General features: G+C 41.0%; 1 protein-coding gene across 1 annotated transcript in view; it reads left to right on the forward strand.

Annotated features, from left to right (window-relative positions):
- GCH1 (GTP cyclohydrolase 1) overlaps positions 1–18,021 on the forward strand; it is a 55,901-nt gene extending 37,880 nt beyond the window's left edge. The window contains exons 3-6 of the mRNA XM_082386698.1: positions 3,233–3,288; positions 13,920–13,951; positions 15,021–15,105; positions 15,858–18,021. Of these exons, the coding sequence (XP_082242824.1) occupies positions 3,233–3,288; positions 13,920–13,951; positions 15,021–15,105; positions 15,858–15,984 (300 nt within the window). The 3' untranslated portion in view covers positions 15,985–18,021. The remainder of the gene's footprint in view (positions 1–3,232; positions 3,289–13,919; positions 13,952–15,020; positions 15,106–15,857) is intronic.
- Positions 18,022–19,034: the final 1,013 nt, after the last annotated feature.

Raw genomic sequence — 19,034 nt, forward strand, 5'->3', positions numbered from 1 at the left:
CAGAGGCTGTCTACCCAAGACGTTTCTGTGGTGCCACCCAGTGTGTGTGCTGACCAAGTCCACCATGGCTGGACTGCCCCTACCATGTGAATGCTGACAGTAGACTTTGAGGTTTGGCCCCGACCACACCCCAGGCCCTCTGGACTGTCTCTTTGCAGCTAGGCTGGGTCCTCTCTCAGGACTTGTCCATCCGGGATTCAGTGCCTAAGCCCTGTGTGTACTAGCAGCACCCCTCCCAGCCCTGGCAAGCGTTTTGGACTGGAGGTGTGGCCAGGTGGGTGCCAGCAATGCCCTCTCTCCCGATTGCTGGCCAGCCAGCTTGTGCACTCCTTGCAAGCAGAGTCCAGGCCCCTCTAGCCCCTCTGTCTATTCCAGCAAACCTCCCCGTAGGCAAGGGGGCCCCTCAGGGCTTGGGCCTGCCCCTGTGGACCTTCCCTCCTTCACAGATCCCTCCGAGGGGCACCGGTCCTGTCCTGATGCCTTTTTTTCCCCCCATCCTACCTGGTTACACAGAGAACTTTCTTATAGCTTTGGTTATATAAGAAATCTGCCAGTTTCCGGTTGGTTTTCTGTATGAATTGTTCCATGTGTAGATGGATTTTTGATGTGCTTGTTGGGGGAGATGAGCTCTACGTCCTCCTGCTCCGCCATCTTGATCCTCCTCTTGCATGCATTTCTATGGAATATACCTAGGAGTGGATGCACAGGGACACAGGGTATACCTGTGTTCAACTTATTAAATACAGACTTTTAGTTTTCCAAATTGGTTGTACCAGCTTCCATTTCATATGCTCTCATGAGTCCTAGTCACTTCACATCCTCATCAACATTTGGCACTTTCAGTCTTTTTAAGTTTAGTATTCTGATGTGTGTGTAGTGGTATCTCTTTTTAAAACCTTTTATTACAGAAAATTTCAAACATATCTAAGAATAGGTATATTAGTATATAACGTTCCATGTTCCCATCAACCAGTTTCAACAGTTATCAGTAAAGGACCAATCTTGTTCTATATACGTCCCCCACTGGACTATTTTGAAGCAAATCCTAGATAACATTGGTTTTTTTCTATAATTTCTTCCAGCATATTTCTCTAAAAGATAAGGATTTTTTTAAGAAACATAACTGATTTGATTATCAACCTAAAAAGTTGGCAGTAAATCCTTCAATATATTGAAGTATGTTATAGACAACATGACTTCATTACTAATTATTACTACCTATCTCTAAAATATTCTTACTTATCCTCAGCACTACCATAGACAAAAGTAACAGTAATTCCTAAATAGCATCTAATAACTAACTGATATTTACATGTTTCCAGGTGTCTCAGCTGTCTTGTTGGTTTAAACCAGAATCCAAATAAGGGTTACAAATTTGCACTCGCATTGCATTTGGTTGTTATGCATCTTAAGTCTCTTAATCTACAATAGTCTCCTCTGCCAGCCCCACCTTCAGCCCCACCCCGATGACGTTCTTTACTGGAGAAACTAGGCCAGTTGTTCTGTAGAGTGTCTCAGTTTCTGGATTTGCTCCATTCAACCTCTGCATTTTTCTATAAACTGGATTAGATCTAAAACTTCCTAAGTTTAAGGTTAAACATATTTGACAAGAGTAGTTCATCGGGGTGCTGAGGATTCCGTGTTCCATCACATGAGGAGGCATATATGGTCTGGTAGTCCCACAGCTAATGATGCTGGGCCGTGACAGCAGGGCTATGGATTTTCAGAAATGAGGGAACCTTTGAGCTCATGGCTACCTTTTATTTTAAGTGAGAATATCAGGCCCAGGAAGCTGTGAATTGTCCAAGAGGACATAGGGAGTTAGTGACTTGGCTGGGGTCAGACCCAGGAACTTGATCCTGTACTCAGCCTCTCTCCACTATATCCTCCTACTTTCTGCTCTGATTACTTGTGTCTGTGTTCTTACTAACTCGGTTTTTAAACATATTGTTCAGTGATGATTGCCTAAAGTGGCCACTTACAGGAATTCCTTGGTGGTCCAGTGGTTAGGACTCCGTGCTTTCACTGCCGAGGGCCCAGGTTCGATCCCTGGTCAAGGAGCTAAGATCCCACAAGCTGCACGGCGTGGCCAAAAAAAATAAAAAGTGACCATTTAGATGACAGGATCTTTGGGAAGACTAAAAATAGTATAAATAAATAAATTATAGCTCTGTATATAAGTGTATAAATTTCAAGTGGTACTTCTGTACCTTGGTTCTATGGGAAAGTTTCAGCTCTAATTTTTCTTTGAAATACCCAGTGTTCAGGTTCTACTTAACTCTCTCCTTCTGCTGAGCAGGAAGGCAATGAATTGGTATTCTCAGACTCCCAAAGCATAGTGCCTAATAGCTGAAAAAAAACAAAACAAAACCACTAATTACTCCTGGCTTATTCAAGTGTATAGTAAATATTAGGTGAACAAATGCAACAAATGCTGGCAAACCATGATGCAAATGAGTTGATCATTTTATATTAGGTAAATTGATTGCCTATAAGTGACCATTTATTAATCTTTTTGGAGAACTAATATTCTCTCATACTTAACACTTGGCTGAAAGACATGTAACTTCTTCATATTAGATATTAATCAGTGCTTTTTAAGATTATAAAAATGGCTTTGCCTTATAGTAGGTCCTACAAGAACTTAGGTCTTAGGATCCAGATTCTTTCTGAGTCACAACTTGTAGCTGTGTCCTTTTCTTCCTGTCAGGAGGATGGTGTTCTCTAGCAGCTTAGAAATGGGACTGCCCAGGATGGCAAAGAGCACAGAGACCCTCTTTCTGTGCAACAGGGCAAGATTTTTAAGGCCACCATGATGTGTAGAATGGCAATATTTATACTTACAGTTTCACCCATTTAAAGGAGGTTTTCTTAGCTACATTTTAATGTTGCTGTGGGATAACTAGCACTTTCCTGAGAAAGTTTCCCCTCAACAGAGGAAAGATTTTAAGAATTGCATCAAGAGCTTAACTTCACCAGGAAATACCACGACTGTACTTCAAATTTGTCATTTTATTAATAGTCATTCTTATTTTCCTTTTACTTAATTTATGTGATTTTTTAACTGCTTATGTAAGTGCTTCATTTTCTATGTCTTAAAGCTTCTAAATGTTTTAAAAATATGTTTTCATTGTGTTGAACTGCATTGTAAGTATACTGTATTATGTTTTCTTTCGTCACAAAGAAATATTGTGTTTTCACTTAGCTCATGATTTCTGTCTCTTCTCTGAAGGTCCATATCGGTTATCTTCCTAACAAGCAAGTCCTTGGCCTCAGCAAACTTGCTAGGTGAGTATGACTGTGTAGTGAATAAGATGACAGGTGTACAGGACCTGCCCCTACATGGTGAGAATCTTATCAGGCTTTGTCTCTTGATCAGTGTGGATCTAACTTGGAAGGTACATTCCAACTTACTTCATAGTTGCAGAGACAATATATAGACAATAAGTATAGTCTAAGACAGACTAAGAGGACCTGAAAACACAAATGCCCTTTCCTTCTTGCTCCCCTATTGCCTGCCTTCCTTCTCCACCTCCCACCTGCACATCCTTGAAGCCTTACCTCACACTTCTCTCAGCAGAGCCTTCGCTGACTGGAGAGCACCTGAGGGTGCATTCAGTTCAGCCCCCATTCTTTAAGGGTGGTTTAGCTAACTGCGGGGGAGAGGAAACCGGCACAGAGGTCTAACTGCACTGCACTTTGAAGTGGGGGCCTCAACCCTCCCTTCCACTGTACCTGAGTACCTCCACACATCTCTGCATCCTGTAGGGCCAGTTGGTTCACATCTGGTTCTGTTGCTTCTACAGACCCAAGACCATGCCTTCCTTGGCTTTTTCAGCTTCTTTTTTTTTTCCCCTCAGCTCTATTCTGGGACAATACTAACTCTCTATTTCTTTCTGCTACAGTCTTTTTTCATTCTTTATCCTGTGGGTTCTGGCCTTTGCTATCATTTTTGAGTTTTAGGAAAGAGTGGTGATATATACAAGCATGGTCTCCTGTGTTTAACTAGAAGTCAAACTGAGGGTCAGTGTTCATATATCTCTGATAGGGACAATAAACTACTGGGGCTAGACCTAAATACCCTTTTGTGTAGTTTCCTTGTATAGAGTTAGCGAGTTGTGGGTGATGGGAAAATATTGGGAGGTGTATGTGTTAAAAGAGAGTTAAAATGAAGGAGTAGGTAATGAAATGCTGTCAAGAGTCCCCCTCCTTCTAAAAATAAGCCAAGCTAAGTTTAGATAACTTGATTGAGGTGAAAGTGACCATATCAAAATTGGAATAAACATACCTTTGTGACCAACTGACTCTCTGTGGCTCTGATATGTTCCTGCTTCTTCTCCACTTAGACAATCCTGAAATGGTGGTCCAGATCTTTTTCAATTCTGTGTTGGACTCCGTAAACACCACCCCTGCAATCTGATGCCTGCTCTCCACAGCTGTTCTTTTTACTTTGTTTTCACTTCCACTTTCTTACTCATTTCTTCTAGGGATTAAGGAGAAAGTAGGTAGAAGAGAGAAATTTAACTTCCCTAGTTTCTGACTGGTTTCCCTAGTTTTATTCCTACTCGGCAATCTCACTACCAGACAGGACTACTTGGTACCATGAAAGGATGTTATTACATCATAACTATAATTGCTTCACTGCAATCAGGCTCTTAATACAAATACGCAAACATGTTGGTGCCTTTCAGTGATCTGTACCCAATGGTGGTGCCAAGGAGTGGCTGAAAAATAGTATTGGTGGTGATGGGGGTAATCAACCTTATTATAATTTCTATTAGCAACCTCCTCTCCAATAACTTACTCCCAAGCGATAAAGTTATATCAGCTGAATACAAGTGTCTTTATTATAATTGATTATTCTTACTGTTTTATAATACATAGTCTAAGATCAGCAGGCTTGCTGTGCAAACATAGCTGTAGGCTCACTCCCCTGGTTCCCTCTCTTCCAGCAAGATTGCCAATCCTACACCTTATATAGAAATCCTGGCACTGCTCCTGCCTGTATCAGACTGCCCATGTGTGAAAGGTGTAGCATAGACAGTTTTCATATTATAAAAAGCTTGGCAGACCACACTAGGCCATGGTCTTCATGTAAGCCATCTTCTCTAGAAGACCACACTATGTAGGCCATGGGTAACACTTTATAGAAATGGATTTGAGAGTGATCTAGTGAGATCTTGGAAAAAGTGGTGACTTGGGGGTAGAAGGGAATAGTCTTTGGTTATTTCCTTTCCTAGTGAAAGGAAAAGCTCTCCAATAATTAAGCTTTTATGAACAATACAAAGGAGTTAATTATTAGCATGGGGATTTGTCCTTACACTAATAGGATTAAAACGTAAGAAAAAAAATGGAGCAGTAAACCAAAGAACTGAACTCAGATATTTTGTAAAAATTTTGAATAAAGGGTCTATTAAATGAAACAGGAGACTAAGATATTATCCAACTTCTTATTCCTTATGAGAAGTTGGAATATTTAGGGAATGAAGAGGCATAAATAAGGCTAAATGTCTTAGCAAAACTTCACTGCTCATTTTAATCTTGTATGTGAAGTTTGTTATATGCTTGCCTTTAAACGAATGACCTTTCAGTGCCAGGGAAGTCAAATATCAAACAGTAAAGCTTTAAGTAACAAGAAAATGCCAAAAGTGAGTTGATCTGGTTTAACTCTAGTAGAATTCTAGAGTGAATTTAGTTTGAATAGAAATTCCTTTTGTTGCCGAAAATCCATTGAACATGTATTCATTTTCTTGAATTAGAAAATTGAGTGAACACAATTAAATCTTGAATATAGAATTGCAGTGCCTCAGGTAGCCGTGGTTCAACTGTTGGGCACCTACTGTGAAAGGACAATGTGCCAGTTATCGTGGCCGCTAGAGAGAAGTAGGACAGAGCCACTGCCCTCAAGGAGAGCGGACAGAACTCGGCAGCAGGTGCCACAGACGTGCCTGGTTAGGAGGTCTGAGTTCAGAGAAGGCAAGATGGCGGTGGCCTGGCAGGACTGAGGAGACCCAGAGGTAGAGGGCTGAACAGAATTCTGAACAGAAGAGAAATTCCTGTAGGTATAGTGAATGCATAAACAAAGGCAAATCAGAGGGTAGGAGCAAGGCATCTTGCAGTGGATGGGGAGCAGGTTGATTGATAGGAGAGATTTAGGCAGAGGTGACTGGGAGATAGTTAACAAGGGTAGATTAGATCATAAAGGGAACATTAGATTACAAAGGGAACATTGTTTTCCTGTTTCTCTATGCTATAAAAGTAACATACCAGTTAAACTTAAATACAAGTGAGTGAGTAAAGGGAAAACTTTTCTTTCCTATTCCCATTCCCCACTAGAGATCTTTCGCTATCCTCCTGGAAGATGTCAACGCAAGCACGAACATGTAGCCTTAAAACTACTAGCTAAACAAGGCAAAAGGGGATCATATCCTACATTCTATACTACTCTTTTTTTAAAACTTAAAATACCTTGAAATTCCTTGGACATCTTTTAGTCTAAAAAAGTTCCTTTTAATGGCTACATAGTATTTCTTTAATATAATTCATTTAACCAGTCTTTGATATAAGTATAGCCTACAGTTTGAGACTACTGTCAAAAATGGGAAAAAGAAGAACTTTGGTGAACACGTTCTTATCTATTTCCTTACTTTGAGTCTGTAACATTGAAGTAGGATTTGCTGGGTTAAGGGTAGCTAAATTTTTGATATTACCAAATTGCTCTCCAGAAAAGATCATACTGATCTATACTCTAATAATAAGAGTAAAGGTGTGTGTTGTCTCTACCCTTTTGCCAACACTGGCAAACATTGAAGAGTGTGAAACCCAAACAGGTAAGTAAAAAATGGTACCCGTTGTTTTAATTTGCATTGAATTGGGTGAGGCTGAATTTTTTTCAGGAACTTCCTGCTCTTAGTCTTTGCTAATTTTTCCATTGGGTTGCTTGTCTTTTTATTACTGATCTGTATGAGCTCTCTGAATATTAAAGCTGCAAATAATTTTTCCAGGCTTGTCATTTGTCTGTTTTCTAGTAGTATTTTTCATGAAGTTTAAAACTTATGTAGCTATAAACTCATGTTTTGGGGGGTTATTTTTATGGCTTTATTTTTATATTTAGATCTTTGCTTCATCTGGAAATGTATTTTGGGGCAAGGGGTAAGGGGGAGTCCATCCATTGCTGTTGTATGCTCACTGACCCCCTGTAACACCTCCACTTCCCTCGCATCACCACCATGCTGCCTTCTTGCTATCCTCGCTGCCACTCTCTGGGCCTTCATGTTCCTCCTGGATTATGTGTTAAATTCCTAACTCCTGTCCTCTCATCTCTTAGGATCCTTAAATCTGCTCTCATATGCTGCTAGGATGTTCTTTCTCAAGTGTGGATTTGACCATGCTGCCCCTTCGCAGCTCCATAGCTTTTAATAAAGTTCAAGCTTCTTACCTTAGCTGACAAGTCCCACTGTGATCTGGCTCTATTTCTTGCTCTTCTTCCACTTTTTGCTCTAGCCACACTTGAGAATTTGCAGCCCAGTGTCAAGTCTAGCTTGTCAAGTTATATGAAGGCATCAGGAATACTTCTGAGGTTTGCAAGGGTTAAATTATACCATCCATGGGTTCTTCCTGCAAAAGTATCACCAGATTACTTTCCCAGTTGCCAGAGGAGGAAGAGGAGAGAAAGCATAATGCAAGAGAAAACAGAGGATCGAGCACAGATGTTATAAGACCAGTGAGTAGGCTATGTAAATAAGCTGTCCGCTGGGTTAAATCTAGTCTCCAACCGTGTCCCCCTTTTAAAATAATAAAATGTTAATAAAAATCAAGGCAAAATTTGTCAAAGGGGATAAAGTGAGTCCTCTTATTTTGAGAAGGTTGTATAATAAAAGTGGTCATGAATCTTCATCAAATGGGTTCAAAACAAAACATGAACTGGCTGAAATGCATAGAGAAACTGACAAACCTGGAAGGAGTAGGAACACTAATTACCTCTCAGTCTTTAAAGTGGACAAAAAGGATATACACAGCAGAGTAATAGAATTTTGGCCAAAAGGTAAGCTTAAACTTAAGAAAATTGAACAGGCTGTTGTGTAACAAGAAAACTAGAAATTCAAGATTAAAAACCCAACTATTTAGAAGTCAAAATTTAAAAAAATTCCTTAGACATGATAAAAAATCATGATGCTAACACTATATAAATTGTATACAATCTTTACTACAAAGCCATTCTTTGGAACTAACACCAACCCTCCCCAAACTCTTCCAAAAGATTTAAGAGGAACCCTTCCAAACTCATTTCAAGACATTATCCTGATACCAAACCAGACAAGGCCACTACAAGAAGAAAATTACAAGCCAATACCCCTGATTAATATAGATGCAAAAATCCACAATATATTAACAAACTGAAATCAGTAATTCATTAAGAGGATCATACACTATGATCAAATGGGATTTATTCCAGGGGTGCAGGATGGTTCAACATTTGCAAACCAATCAATGTGATACACCACACTAACAAAATGAAGGGTAAAATCATATCTCATTAGATGTAGAAAAGCATTTGACAAAATTCAATATCCATTCATGATAAAAACTCAGAGTAGAATGGCAACCTACCTCATTGCCTGTGTAATAAAGGCTATATATGACAAGCCCACAGCTAACATCTTACTCAATGGTGACAAGCTGAAAGCATGAAAATCTATCATAAGTTGCTTGTAAGTCTGAGAAAATAATTCTATTTAGAAATAAGGGGTTACATAACTAAGAATATGCTTTAAAAACTTTAAAAAACAGGTTAAAGAAAAAGATGGACAGGAATGAAGCAAGCATTAGAAAACCTGGATCAGCTAGTAACCGTTAGAAAAAGTCAAATTAATGTTGGGAGAGGGGTGGAGGGGAAGGGGCTGGACCCAGTCAATTTACTAGGCATTCTTTCAAACTTCTAAGTAACCACTAGTTTTCATGTTGTGTAAGTAATTCAAGATCATGGAAAAACCTGAAAAGCTATACAATTAATTAGATGAAGCTGTCTGTCCCTGATAACAAAGCCTGATAAAGCTGTTAATTATAGACTACCCTCAATTATGAGTAGTTGTAAAAATCCTAAATCCAAAAAACCTACTTCAGTAGGCTACAAGTACTGTTTTCATCATCCAAGGAGCTTTACTTCAAGAATACAAAAACCGGTTACATTAAAATTTGAGAACTACTGATCCCAAGAGTATGGTAAAGTAGATTGTAATGATATCTTGGTATAGCATACTAAGATATAATGTGTATTAACATTTCACACATTGGGGGAAATATGAAGCAGTTATTGTAAGAATCCACAGGAATTACCCAGCAGTGGGACCAAAGTCAGGGTTTTGTCCTCTCTATTCTCCCCTAAATATTCTGGGGAGAGCAGGAAGAACCACCACCCCTAGGCACATAGTCACTCAGGTGTGGGGTCACAATTCACATTACCTGTGTGGTCCTCAAAAAACCCAAGGCAATTATTTAAGATGTCACTAAGGAGGTAGCCTTCTAGCACCTAGCAGAAACAAGTGCATGTTTGGATAGTTTTATCCAGGCTTCAAAGGATTCCCACAAATGTTCCTAAGAGCATGTGTTCACTGAAAGTAGAAGAAAGTCACCATGAGCCAGATTCAGCTAAAACAATTGGTCAAATAGGGCAGATACCAGAGTTATCAGATACAGAATATACAAGTGTGTTAGAAAAATAAGAGTACTGAAAGTTTGACAAAGGGGCAAGAAACTTTCAGAATTAGCTAGGCAGATTGGAAAAGGAACCAAATATAACTTGTAGGAAGAAAAGATGTGATAATGAAATCCGAAGTCCAGTACACTCACATCAAACAGATTTGGCACAGCTGAAAATGAGTTAACCCGAAGAAAGGTCTGAAGAAACTGCATGGAATACAACACAGACAGGTGGGAAGTATGAATGAGAGTGTAAGACATGGAAGACTAAGAAAGTATACTATGCCGTTCATTGAAATTCCTGGGGGTAAGAGGCAATGGGGTAGGTGCAGTATTAGAGAAGTTAACAGCTGAGATGTTTCCAGAGCACATGCAGCCTATCAGTCTTCAGATTCAGAAAGCGTAATGGATCCCAAACAGGACAAATGAAATTAAACCCCTGTCTAGACACAACATAGGCAAGAGTGCACATACTCAAATACCATAAAAGCAGCCACACAGAAAAGTGTTACCTATAAGGTAACAGCAATTAGACTGACCATTGATTTGCCTATGGCAGTATTGAAAGGCAGATAAATGTCAGTGTCAAACTAGAATTCTATTCCCAATAAGTACCTCTCAGCAAGTTATCTTGACAGATGAGGGCAAAATAAAGGTTTTTTTAAAATTCAGTGAAGCTGTATGTTGGGCTGCACCTTACAGGCCTGCAAGCCCTGTAGTTGCCCAGCCTCAAAACTGAAGAACGAACCTATAAACATCAACAGTTTAGTGGACAGAGGGATCTTCCTAGTCCAAAGAAAGGTCCTGGAGCGACACCTCACCGTGCTCGGCAAAAACCTTCGCTACTCAGGGTAGAAGGCTACCACTTATAGGGGAAATTGATGTCAGGTTGGCTCATCAGTTACCAGGGAAACTGGCGGCTAGGGCAGGGGGCAAGCACAAAGGCGGTAACTGATGAAGCCCTCTAACTAGGAGGATTGGATAGTCATGTGAGTGAAGCAGGGACTGATCAAGCAAGAGGACAGCCATCTTGAATGGCCCGACCATACCCTCTACCCTTACATACACTGCACGACCCTTACAATCTTGGTCACCCCTCTTCCTCAGAGTCTCTTTCCAAAAGTAGCAGCCCCGCGCTCATAGCTCATCTGACTGCACTGGGCTGGCTGGAGAACACAGACAAAACTCAAGGACCTGGAATAGCTAGAAAATATAAGCATACCCCAACTCACCATCCCTAAACAATTACAGACACAAGCTTTAGGGATACTAACTCAGGGGCAGACTCATTTTGTGGCGAGCCCACTGTTGTCACCCAGCCCTGGAACGGATTCCCTCCCCTCAGGTAAGGGACAAAATATAAGACGTTTAACAGGCACAATACAGGGGAGGTCATGACCATTAAGCAAAACATAAGCAATAATAGCATCCTGAGATAACGTGGTTTTTGTCCTGGCCTGCAGGACCACACTGCCTGTCCACCCTCAGTCCCCACAGCCATGCCTAGTATTGGAGAGGTGGTGTAACAACCGACCACAGGGTTAATATAACGCAGCCTTTCTCTGGTAGGGGCCCAGATTAATTACCTCAGCAGTATTAGGTGGGGCTGGGTAGGAGACAGGTGAAATCGCTAAGTCCCTTTCTAATCCTATTCCCCAATGGGGCGGCAAACCCAAACCACGTGGGACTTACTGTCAGTTCCAGGGCCATTTTATAATGTGTTCCCCTTGGGGTTAGATCCTGTGACAAGGGCAAAAACGAGTTATTGTCCTGTGGTCAACAGCTGAACTCAGATGGTGTTGACTGGTTACCTCTGGGTAAACATGACGTAGGCACTGGGACCACTGATCCTGGGATGTTCAGTTGTAGTTTGTAGGGCTTGAGTTAGCCTCCTGGCCCATGCGTTGAGAGAGCCGGTTTCCCATCTCAGTTGTTAAGTAGTCCATTCAACCTTTCAATTAGCCGGCAGCAGTGAGGTTGTAGGGCAGGTGGAAATGCCAGTGTGTCATTTCTATCAGCCCATTCCTGAACTTCACAGCTGGCAAAGTGGATTCCTTGGTCACTATCGATGTCCACGAGGGTCCTGTGTGTCACAAGCAGCTGTTCTAGACCCCAAATCATGGTCTTGTGCATTGCTCGATGACTCGGGTAGGCCTTTTGTAGCGTCTTCCACCTACTGTAATGCACTGTAGACTGCATATGGCAGTTGTTCCATGACACTATATGGTTGCTCCGCCCCCTTCCACAGCTGGGACCAGAAGCCCATGGGTACTCGTATTAGTTTGCCATTGCCACAGACCCCAACCAAATCCTCCCAGGTAACTGGCCACGTCCAATTCGCAAGCCTGCCCCTGAGTTAGTATCCCTAAAGCCTGTGTCTGTAATTGTTTAGGGATGGTGATTTGGGGTACGCTTCTATTTTCTAGATATTCCAGGTCCTTGAGTTTTGTCTGTGTTCACCAGCCAGCCCAGTGCAGTCAGATGAGCTATGAGCGCGGGGCTGCTACTTTTAAATTGGAAAGAGACTCTGAGGGTAACAGGCTATCATCAATATAATGGAAGAAGAAGGCGTCTCTCATGGTAGTCGGCTGCCACAGGGCCCCACATGGCTAGTGGACAGATACCTCGCGATTCCTCCCCCCCACCCCCAGCTTTCCGTTCCCCACCCGTATTTCCCGACACCTCTGCATTCACGGGGGTTTCCTCGGCTTCCTGGCTGGCTCAGCAATTATTGGGCTGCGCCTCGAAGGCCTGCAAGCCTTATGATTGATTGCCCAGCCCCAAGACTGAAGAACGAGCCCCAAAACAGTGACAGAGACATCAACGGTTTAGTGGAGAGGAGGATCTTACCAGTCCAAAGCCAGGTCCCGGAGCAACACCTCACCGTGCGCGGCAACAACCTTCACTCCCCGGGGGGAGAAGGAGGCTACCATTTATAGGGGGAATTGACATCAGGTTGGTTCATCAGTTACCAGGGAAACCAGCGGCTGGGGCAGGGGGCAAGCATGGAGGCAGTTACTGATTAAGCCCTGTAATGAAGAGGATTGGATAGTCCTGTGAGTGAAGCAGGGACTCATTAAGCAGGAGATGTAGAGAGAGCAAGACAACAGCCATCTTGAATGGCCTTCATACACTATGTGATTATCTTTAATGCTGAGAAGACAGAAATCCGACACCTATTCTTTACTTGAAAAAGAAAAACAAACTAGGAATAAGAAATGATAAACTCTGAGCACAGGGGCCCTGTTCACCACATAATCATATGCACAGTAGGCACTCAATAACCAATGACCCTCTTCTGGCACGGTCGCCAGCAACAGGCAGGCACCCGGGCTGGCAGTGAAATGTTAGAGGCATTCCTGTTAGTGTAGGCGGCCCACCTGTGACTGACTTCATTGGCTGTCGCACGTATAAAGAAGCAAGTCATCAGTTCTGTCTGAGTGGCACAGTGGGGGAAAGGGCCATAACCTACCTCATAGGTAAGCTGATCCTTAAATTGAGTCCAAATTCATGACTAAAAGGCCAAATTTTAAAGAAAAGACCCTTCACGTGAATTGCAATCCTCAAATGTGTAATTCTGTAGCCATCTTTACATTTTATAGCCAGAGTAAAAGATGTTGAAAGGGGAAATTCATCACTTGACAGATTGTGTTATGAGCTAAGATCAGGGGCTTTTATTTGGAGGGGCCGGTTAATCCTACTGAGTGCTTACGTAGACCTGTATTATAAAGAGATGTCTGAAGAAGTCTGTTTAGGTCTAATCTGATTATCCTAATAGGTTTAGTTGGTACATAGTTGATATTTGTCTGCTATTAATTAGCAAATAGTCTTTATTTTTAACTTGAGCTTTAAGCTCTTATTAAACAATATGATTAATTAGAACACATGAGATGTGACCTAAAATTGATCATGTGGGAGCTTGAAAATTACTCACCTCTAATTGTTGTTTTTCCTAAGTGAATGTTACACTTAATTCTCTCTGTCTTTGGGGACTTAGGGAAGCACCACTGTGTCATGGTTGGTGGTCTCCTTTAGACCCTCCCTCTTCTCATTTACTTGTAGTTTTTGTATCTTTCTATCCTCCTCCTATAAGCATTTATCTCCTGCCCAGACCCTACAATTACTTCAATAAAGCAATTATTCTTTAGACTTATGGGGAAGCCTTGCCAATTTCACTTCAAACAATTTATAATTAACTAAAACAATTCTTTCTTTTCTAGGATTGTAGAAATCTATAGTAGAAGATTACAAGGTAAACTTTGAAACTATTTTATTTACAGAAAAACATTTTTTATTAAGGAAAAAGTATTTTTTGTTCTTATTACAAGTGTAATACATATGGCTTATAAAAATCAAGGGAATTCCCTGGCGGTCCAGTGGTTAGGACTCGGTGCGTTCACTGCGGTGGCCAGGGTTCAATACCTGTTCAGGGAACTCAGATTCCCCCAAGCTGTGTGGTGTGACCAAAAAAAAAAAAATTGTAAAACAGAAAGTCTGCTGTGTTTCAAGCCTCCAGAACAAATCATTGTATTTGCACATTCCTTCACATTTTATTGCATATACCAACATTTAAAAAATCAATCTACTTTTTTATAGTATTTGAAAATTGGTGTCACCTTCTTTTTTCCCTACTTTTTCACTTACCAAATCTTAAACATTTTTTTCACATACATGTAACCATCTCATTCATTTTGCTGGCTGTTCAGCATTCCATTGTACAGCTACGCTGTGGCTTGATTTAACCAGTTCCTGCTCTGATATTTGGGGATTTTGTTGGTTTTCAAATAGATGCAGTGCTGAACACTTAATGTTTTCAAAGATGTTGTTTATTCAGCACAGGAACTACATTATTTAGGTTAAATCGTTGGTTTTCAACGTTGCTCTAAGTGCAATTCAATAATTGGACTGTAGCTCCTTTGTTAACCCTGCTTCAAGCTATTTATTATTAACTATTTATTTAATAATATTTATTTATTTTACTTTACTCTGCCTCCACGGGGGTGCTTGTTATCAATATTGGGTCAGTCTTTCCGCACACCTAAAGAGACAGTTGTCATTCTGATTTCCTTCCAGTTGTGCTGGAGGGCACCGGGGGTTCCTGAGTTCCCCTTGGCACCTGTACTGCAGGTGAGGGGACTGAACAGGGACGTCCTGTGGCCCAGACAGCAGAGCAAGCAAACTGGTAAAAGGTGGTGTGTCTTGGCTCTTAAACCTCACCAAAGTCTTGCTTTTTAAGATTTCAAATATTCTAGAGACAACAAAAGCTTCCAGGTCTCTGTTTGTGTCAGACTCTTAAACTGAGCTCCTTGTCATATCCACAGTTCAAGAGCGCCTTACGAAACAAATTGCTGTAGCAATCACAGAGGCCTTGCGACCTGCTGGAGTGGGGGTAGTGGTTGAAGCGACGTAAGTCCGTGTTTGCCTATAATAATGTCCCAGTGGTGTTTTGGGCTGGAGGTGTAGAGAATTTGCACAACAGTGCAAATCAGTCTTCTCTTGATTTCTTCTTTAGCTCTTTGTTGCTAAGAGCAGAGTTTTCCCAATATTTTGTCACACATTTGAAAAATAAAGACTTGTACTTAAGAATAGGTACAAAAGGCAACTGAAGACACTTCTTTAAGTTAGAATGAATTATGAGAATTGCGAACATCTTGTGGGCAGTTTTCACCCATTCTTTGTCATGGCGTGAACTGTGCACTATGGGTGCTGTCCAGCTTCACCCACTGTGGTCACCGTTCTCTGGATTCTGCCTGGTGAGACCAGCGTGCCTCAGTATTTCTCGGAACACCTAAGCTAGCTTAGTGCTGTCTCGGTCCTGAAGATGGATCAAGTGAGAATCCTGAATTTCTTTTTATCTAGAAGTTGTGTATCTCCGTAGACACTTTGTATTAGTTTCACCCAGGAAGAAAATTCTATTTTTCCCCCTCCGGCTGGATGCCTTAAGGACTCAACCACTGATAAGAATAAGAGCTATAAAGCTTAGGAACTTAAAAAAAAAAAAGTTTTAGACCAAATTTGTCTAAGAAGCGACATTTTGATATACTTGGTAACTGTGAACTCAGTTGAATCAGATTTAATCTTTCAGGCTGCTTTTATTTTAAATACCAAACCAGCAACTGTCTACTCCTTGAAGCCACATTTGTTGCCTTGTTTTGCAGACACATGTGTATGGTAATGCGAGGGGTACAGAAAATGAACAGCAGAACCGTGACCAGCACGATGCTGGGGGTGTTCCGCGAGGACCCGAAGACCCGGGAAGAGTTTCTGACTCTCATTAAGAGCTGAACCTCAGCGTGTGCCACATGGTTTACAGATTGTGCAGCTAGTAGAATCATTTGGTCTTAATTGTTTGTACATTCCATTTCCAGTTGTTGCTTATTCCTTGTCACTAACTGTATTTAATAATTATTTAAAGCAAGTCAAATAAAGATAATTCATAAAGGGGTAATTAATCTACTTTCTTCTTGCCACCTTTTAGTGGCAACATTCAAGCAAACTGCCAATAGTGTAAGTCACTTGCATAAAACCACTGCCTTTCAGGTAACCTGAGGGTGCTGGGAAGGGAGAAGAATTCATGTGTTTTGTTCGGAGTATGGTAATTTGATTCAGAAGCACAGGAGTGTTGGGAATGGGAGAAAACTATGACCAATATATTTATTTTATCCTCCCCAAGCAAAAATGGCGTAGTGCTTAAAATAACTTATGTACAGAGTGCGGCATTGCTCTGCAAATTCAAAGTCCAACAGGCTCCACTTTAATCATGTTTATTTAACTGCCAGTGACACTTTATTTTTTATATATTTATTTTTTAACTATCCAGTTGTAACATATGTCACCAAGGGAAGGTGGTGGAATATCTATGTTTTTTAATTTCACTGTGAGTTAAAAAGGCAATTTCTACCTTCTATTCTTTCTAAAATTCAAGTACAGGGAATTAGTTCCTGGAGTTGTTTACGAGTGTATTCTCATGTCAGTATACAGGGATTTAGACATTTAACTCTCTGTGCCTTGATGAGAATATCACACCATTTAGAGTGTAGATACCTTCGCCTTTTTTTTAAAAGCCATTATTTTATAAGACTTAGTACTGACACTGCAAATAACTAGCTCTCACAGTTCTACCTTTACACGTTTCTTGGGACCTTACTTTGTGAGTTCCTTGTAGATGCCTCAAAACTTTTTTTTTTTAACTTATCAAATATTTTTCTAAGTATTTACAGAAACTTTTGAAAGTGTCCATCATTTTCAGGTCTGCAGAACCATAGCTTCCGTGAATATGAGAGAATGCAGAATTGCACTGTGGACTGCGTTGAGCTATGTCCCATGTCTAATGAAAGCTGTATTGTTGGTGTCTGTAAAAATGCACCGTCATTTTCTGGAGTGATTGGAAGCTACTGGAAGCCTGTGTTCTGGTTTCCCTTGTGGTCCACGTGGATCTTGTCTTCTGTGTAACTGTTCAGGTGGGATAGGTCTTTTAGTCCAGGAAGCTGCTGCCTTATTAATGATTATCTTAAAATTTCCTCCACTGGGGCAGTGTGGGCCAAATTAAAACAAACAAACGAAAAAAACCCCAACTCTCTGCAAAAACAAACGCAATTATTCCATGGAGAAGTCTCTTATTTGGTTGACATTGTGCTCTTCAAATTTATCCCGTTACCTTAGCAAGGATTAACTACAATGCTTGCTGTAACTCTGGTAGTCCTGTCTCTGCCACTCTGATGCCGTTTGGCTTATGCTAGGGCCAGATGGCAGTTTTTTTGTTTGTTTTTTGAATTTTAACTCTTCCCTACTTCTAGTTCCTATATACACTTTTTTTACTTGGAGTTTCTAAAGTAGAGTGGTGGTTGATTCTGAGTTCCTTTTAAAATCTAACCTGATATAAACATTATCCTGCTTAACATTTAGAGATAGAATTAAACATTCAGCTCACATTTGGTATTTTAAAGTTTTTACACCTGTGACTTGGAGGACCAAAGAAATTGTTAGCTGTTAATTCATCTTTCTGAGATCAATTGTATTCCTTTTTAATGACTCTTTATTCTAACATTCCTTAGAAGTGTTCTCATAAAGGTCTACAGTATCCACAATATTGGTCTAGAGTATTGATAAATACAAAGTAATTACCTTGTCTGTTTTACTCTGGTCTGTAGTACTTCAAAATCACCTTTTCATATCCGTGGCCTTGAGTTCATTTTGGGGATTTTTAAGAATTCGATGCATTTAAATACACTGTTCAGTTTAATTGTTCAAATTGTATGTATATTGTTCCTGAAGTTGGTTTTATTCAAATTATTAAAGTGTTATGACTTTGTTCTTGTGAAAGTAGTTTCTTTTTGAACCACTGCTATAGATATGTCAATAAATTCAATTATTTTTACTGCATTGTTTTAGCAAAGATACCCTTCATAAGGGCTTGTCTCAGCCATCAAGCTATTAGAATATAAATCCCAGACGTAAATTTACCCCAGGCTCTCTGTTTCCCTTTGGTATTCAGTTTGGGTATTACTGTCCTCACCCTATTGCAGTAATGGGAAGGACAGATGTGGGGTAAGAGTAAGGAATCTGAATGGCCCTCATGTCCCTGTTCTAAGCCTAACTTTGCATAACTGCAGCTCCTGAGGACTCCACTGCTTTCTGTGTGGGAGCAGCTGAGGAGGGAAGAGCTGGCTGGGGCAGGGAGCTGGGCAGTGCAGGGAGTGGAAGAGTTTCCCTCCCTTTTATAGGGAAAAGCCTGCCTGGGCAAAACTTCCAAGTAGGAGCAAGGGTTTTGCTGCCTCTTTTCTGTCCATGCCTGGTGACCACATAATTCCCTCTATTGGGTGGTCTTCCCATTCCCTGCTCCACCTAGGCAGAGGCCCCAGCCGTCACTGATTGTCAACCTGTCCAGGTGCTGGGGCCACTGGAGTGGCCTGCTGCTCTTTGAAGGACTCCGTAGCCTGTAGGTAGTGAACCTAATCACCTAAACTAGGAATGCAAGAAACATTCCTTTTTTTTTTTTTTTGCCCCACCACACAGCTTGTGGGGTCTTAGTTCCTCAACCAGGGATCGAATCCATGCTTTCAGCAGTGAAAGCGCAGAGTCCTAGCCACTGCACCACCAGGGAATTCCTAAAACATTCCTGAAACCACAACTCACGTGTCAATAAAACAATGAGCTACTCAATAAGCCCAAGTTGCTGCTCCTGAGTTTTTTCACTAAAGATTGAATTGGCTGAAAGAAGAACAGAGCTGGAGAAATCACGCTCCCTGACTTTGGACTATACTACAAAGCTACAGTAATCAAAACAGTATGGTACTGGCACAAAAACAGAAACAGATCAGTGGAGCAGAATAGAG

The sequence above is a fragment of the Balaenoptera borealis genome (assembly GCF_965194805.1).
Source record: "Balaenoptera borealis genome assembly, chromosome: 3".
Taxonomy (NCBI): Eukaryota; Metazoa; Chordata; class Mammalia; order Artiodactyla; family Balaenopteridae; genus Balaenoptera; species Balaenoptera borealis.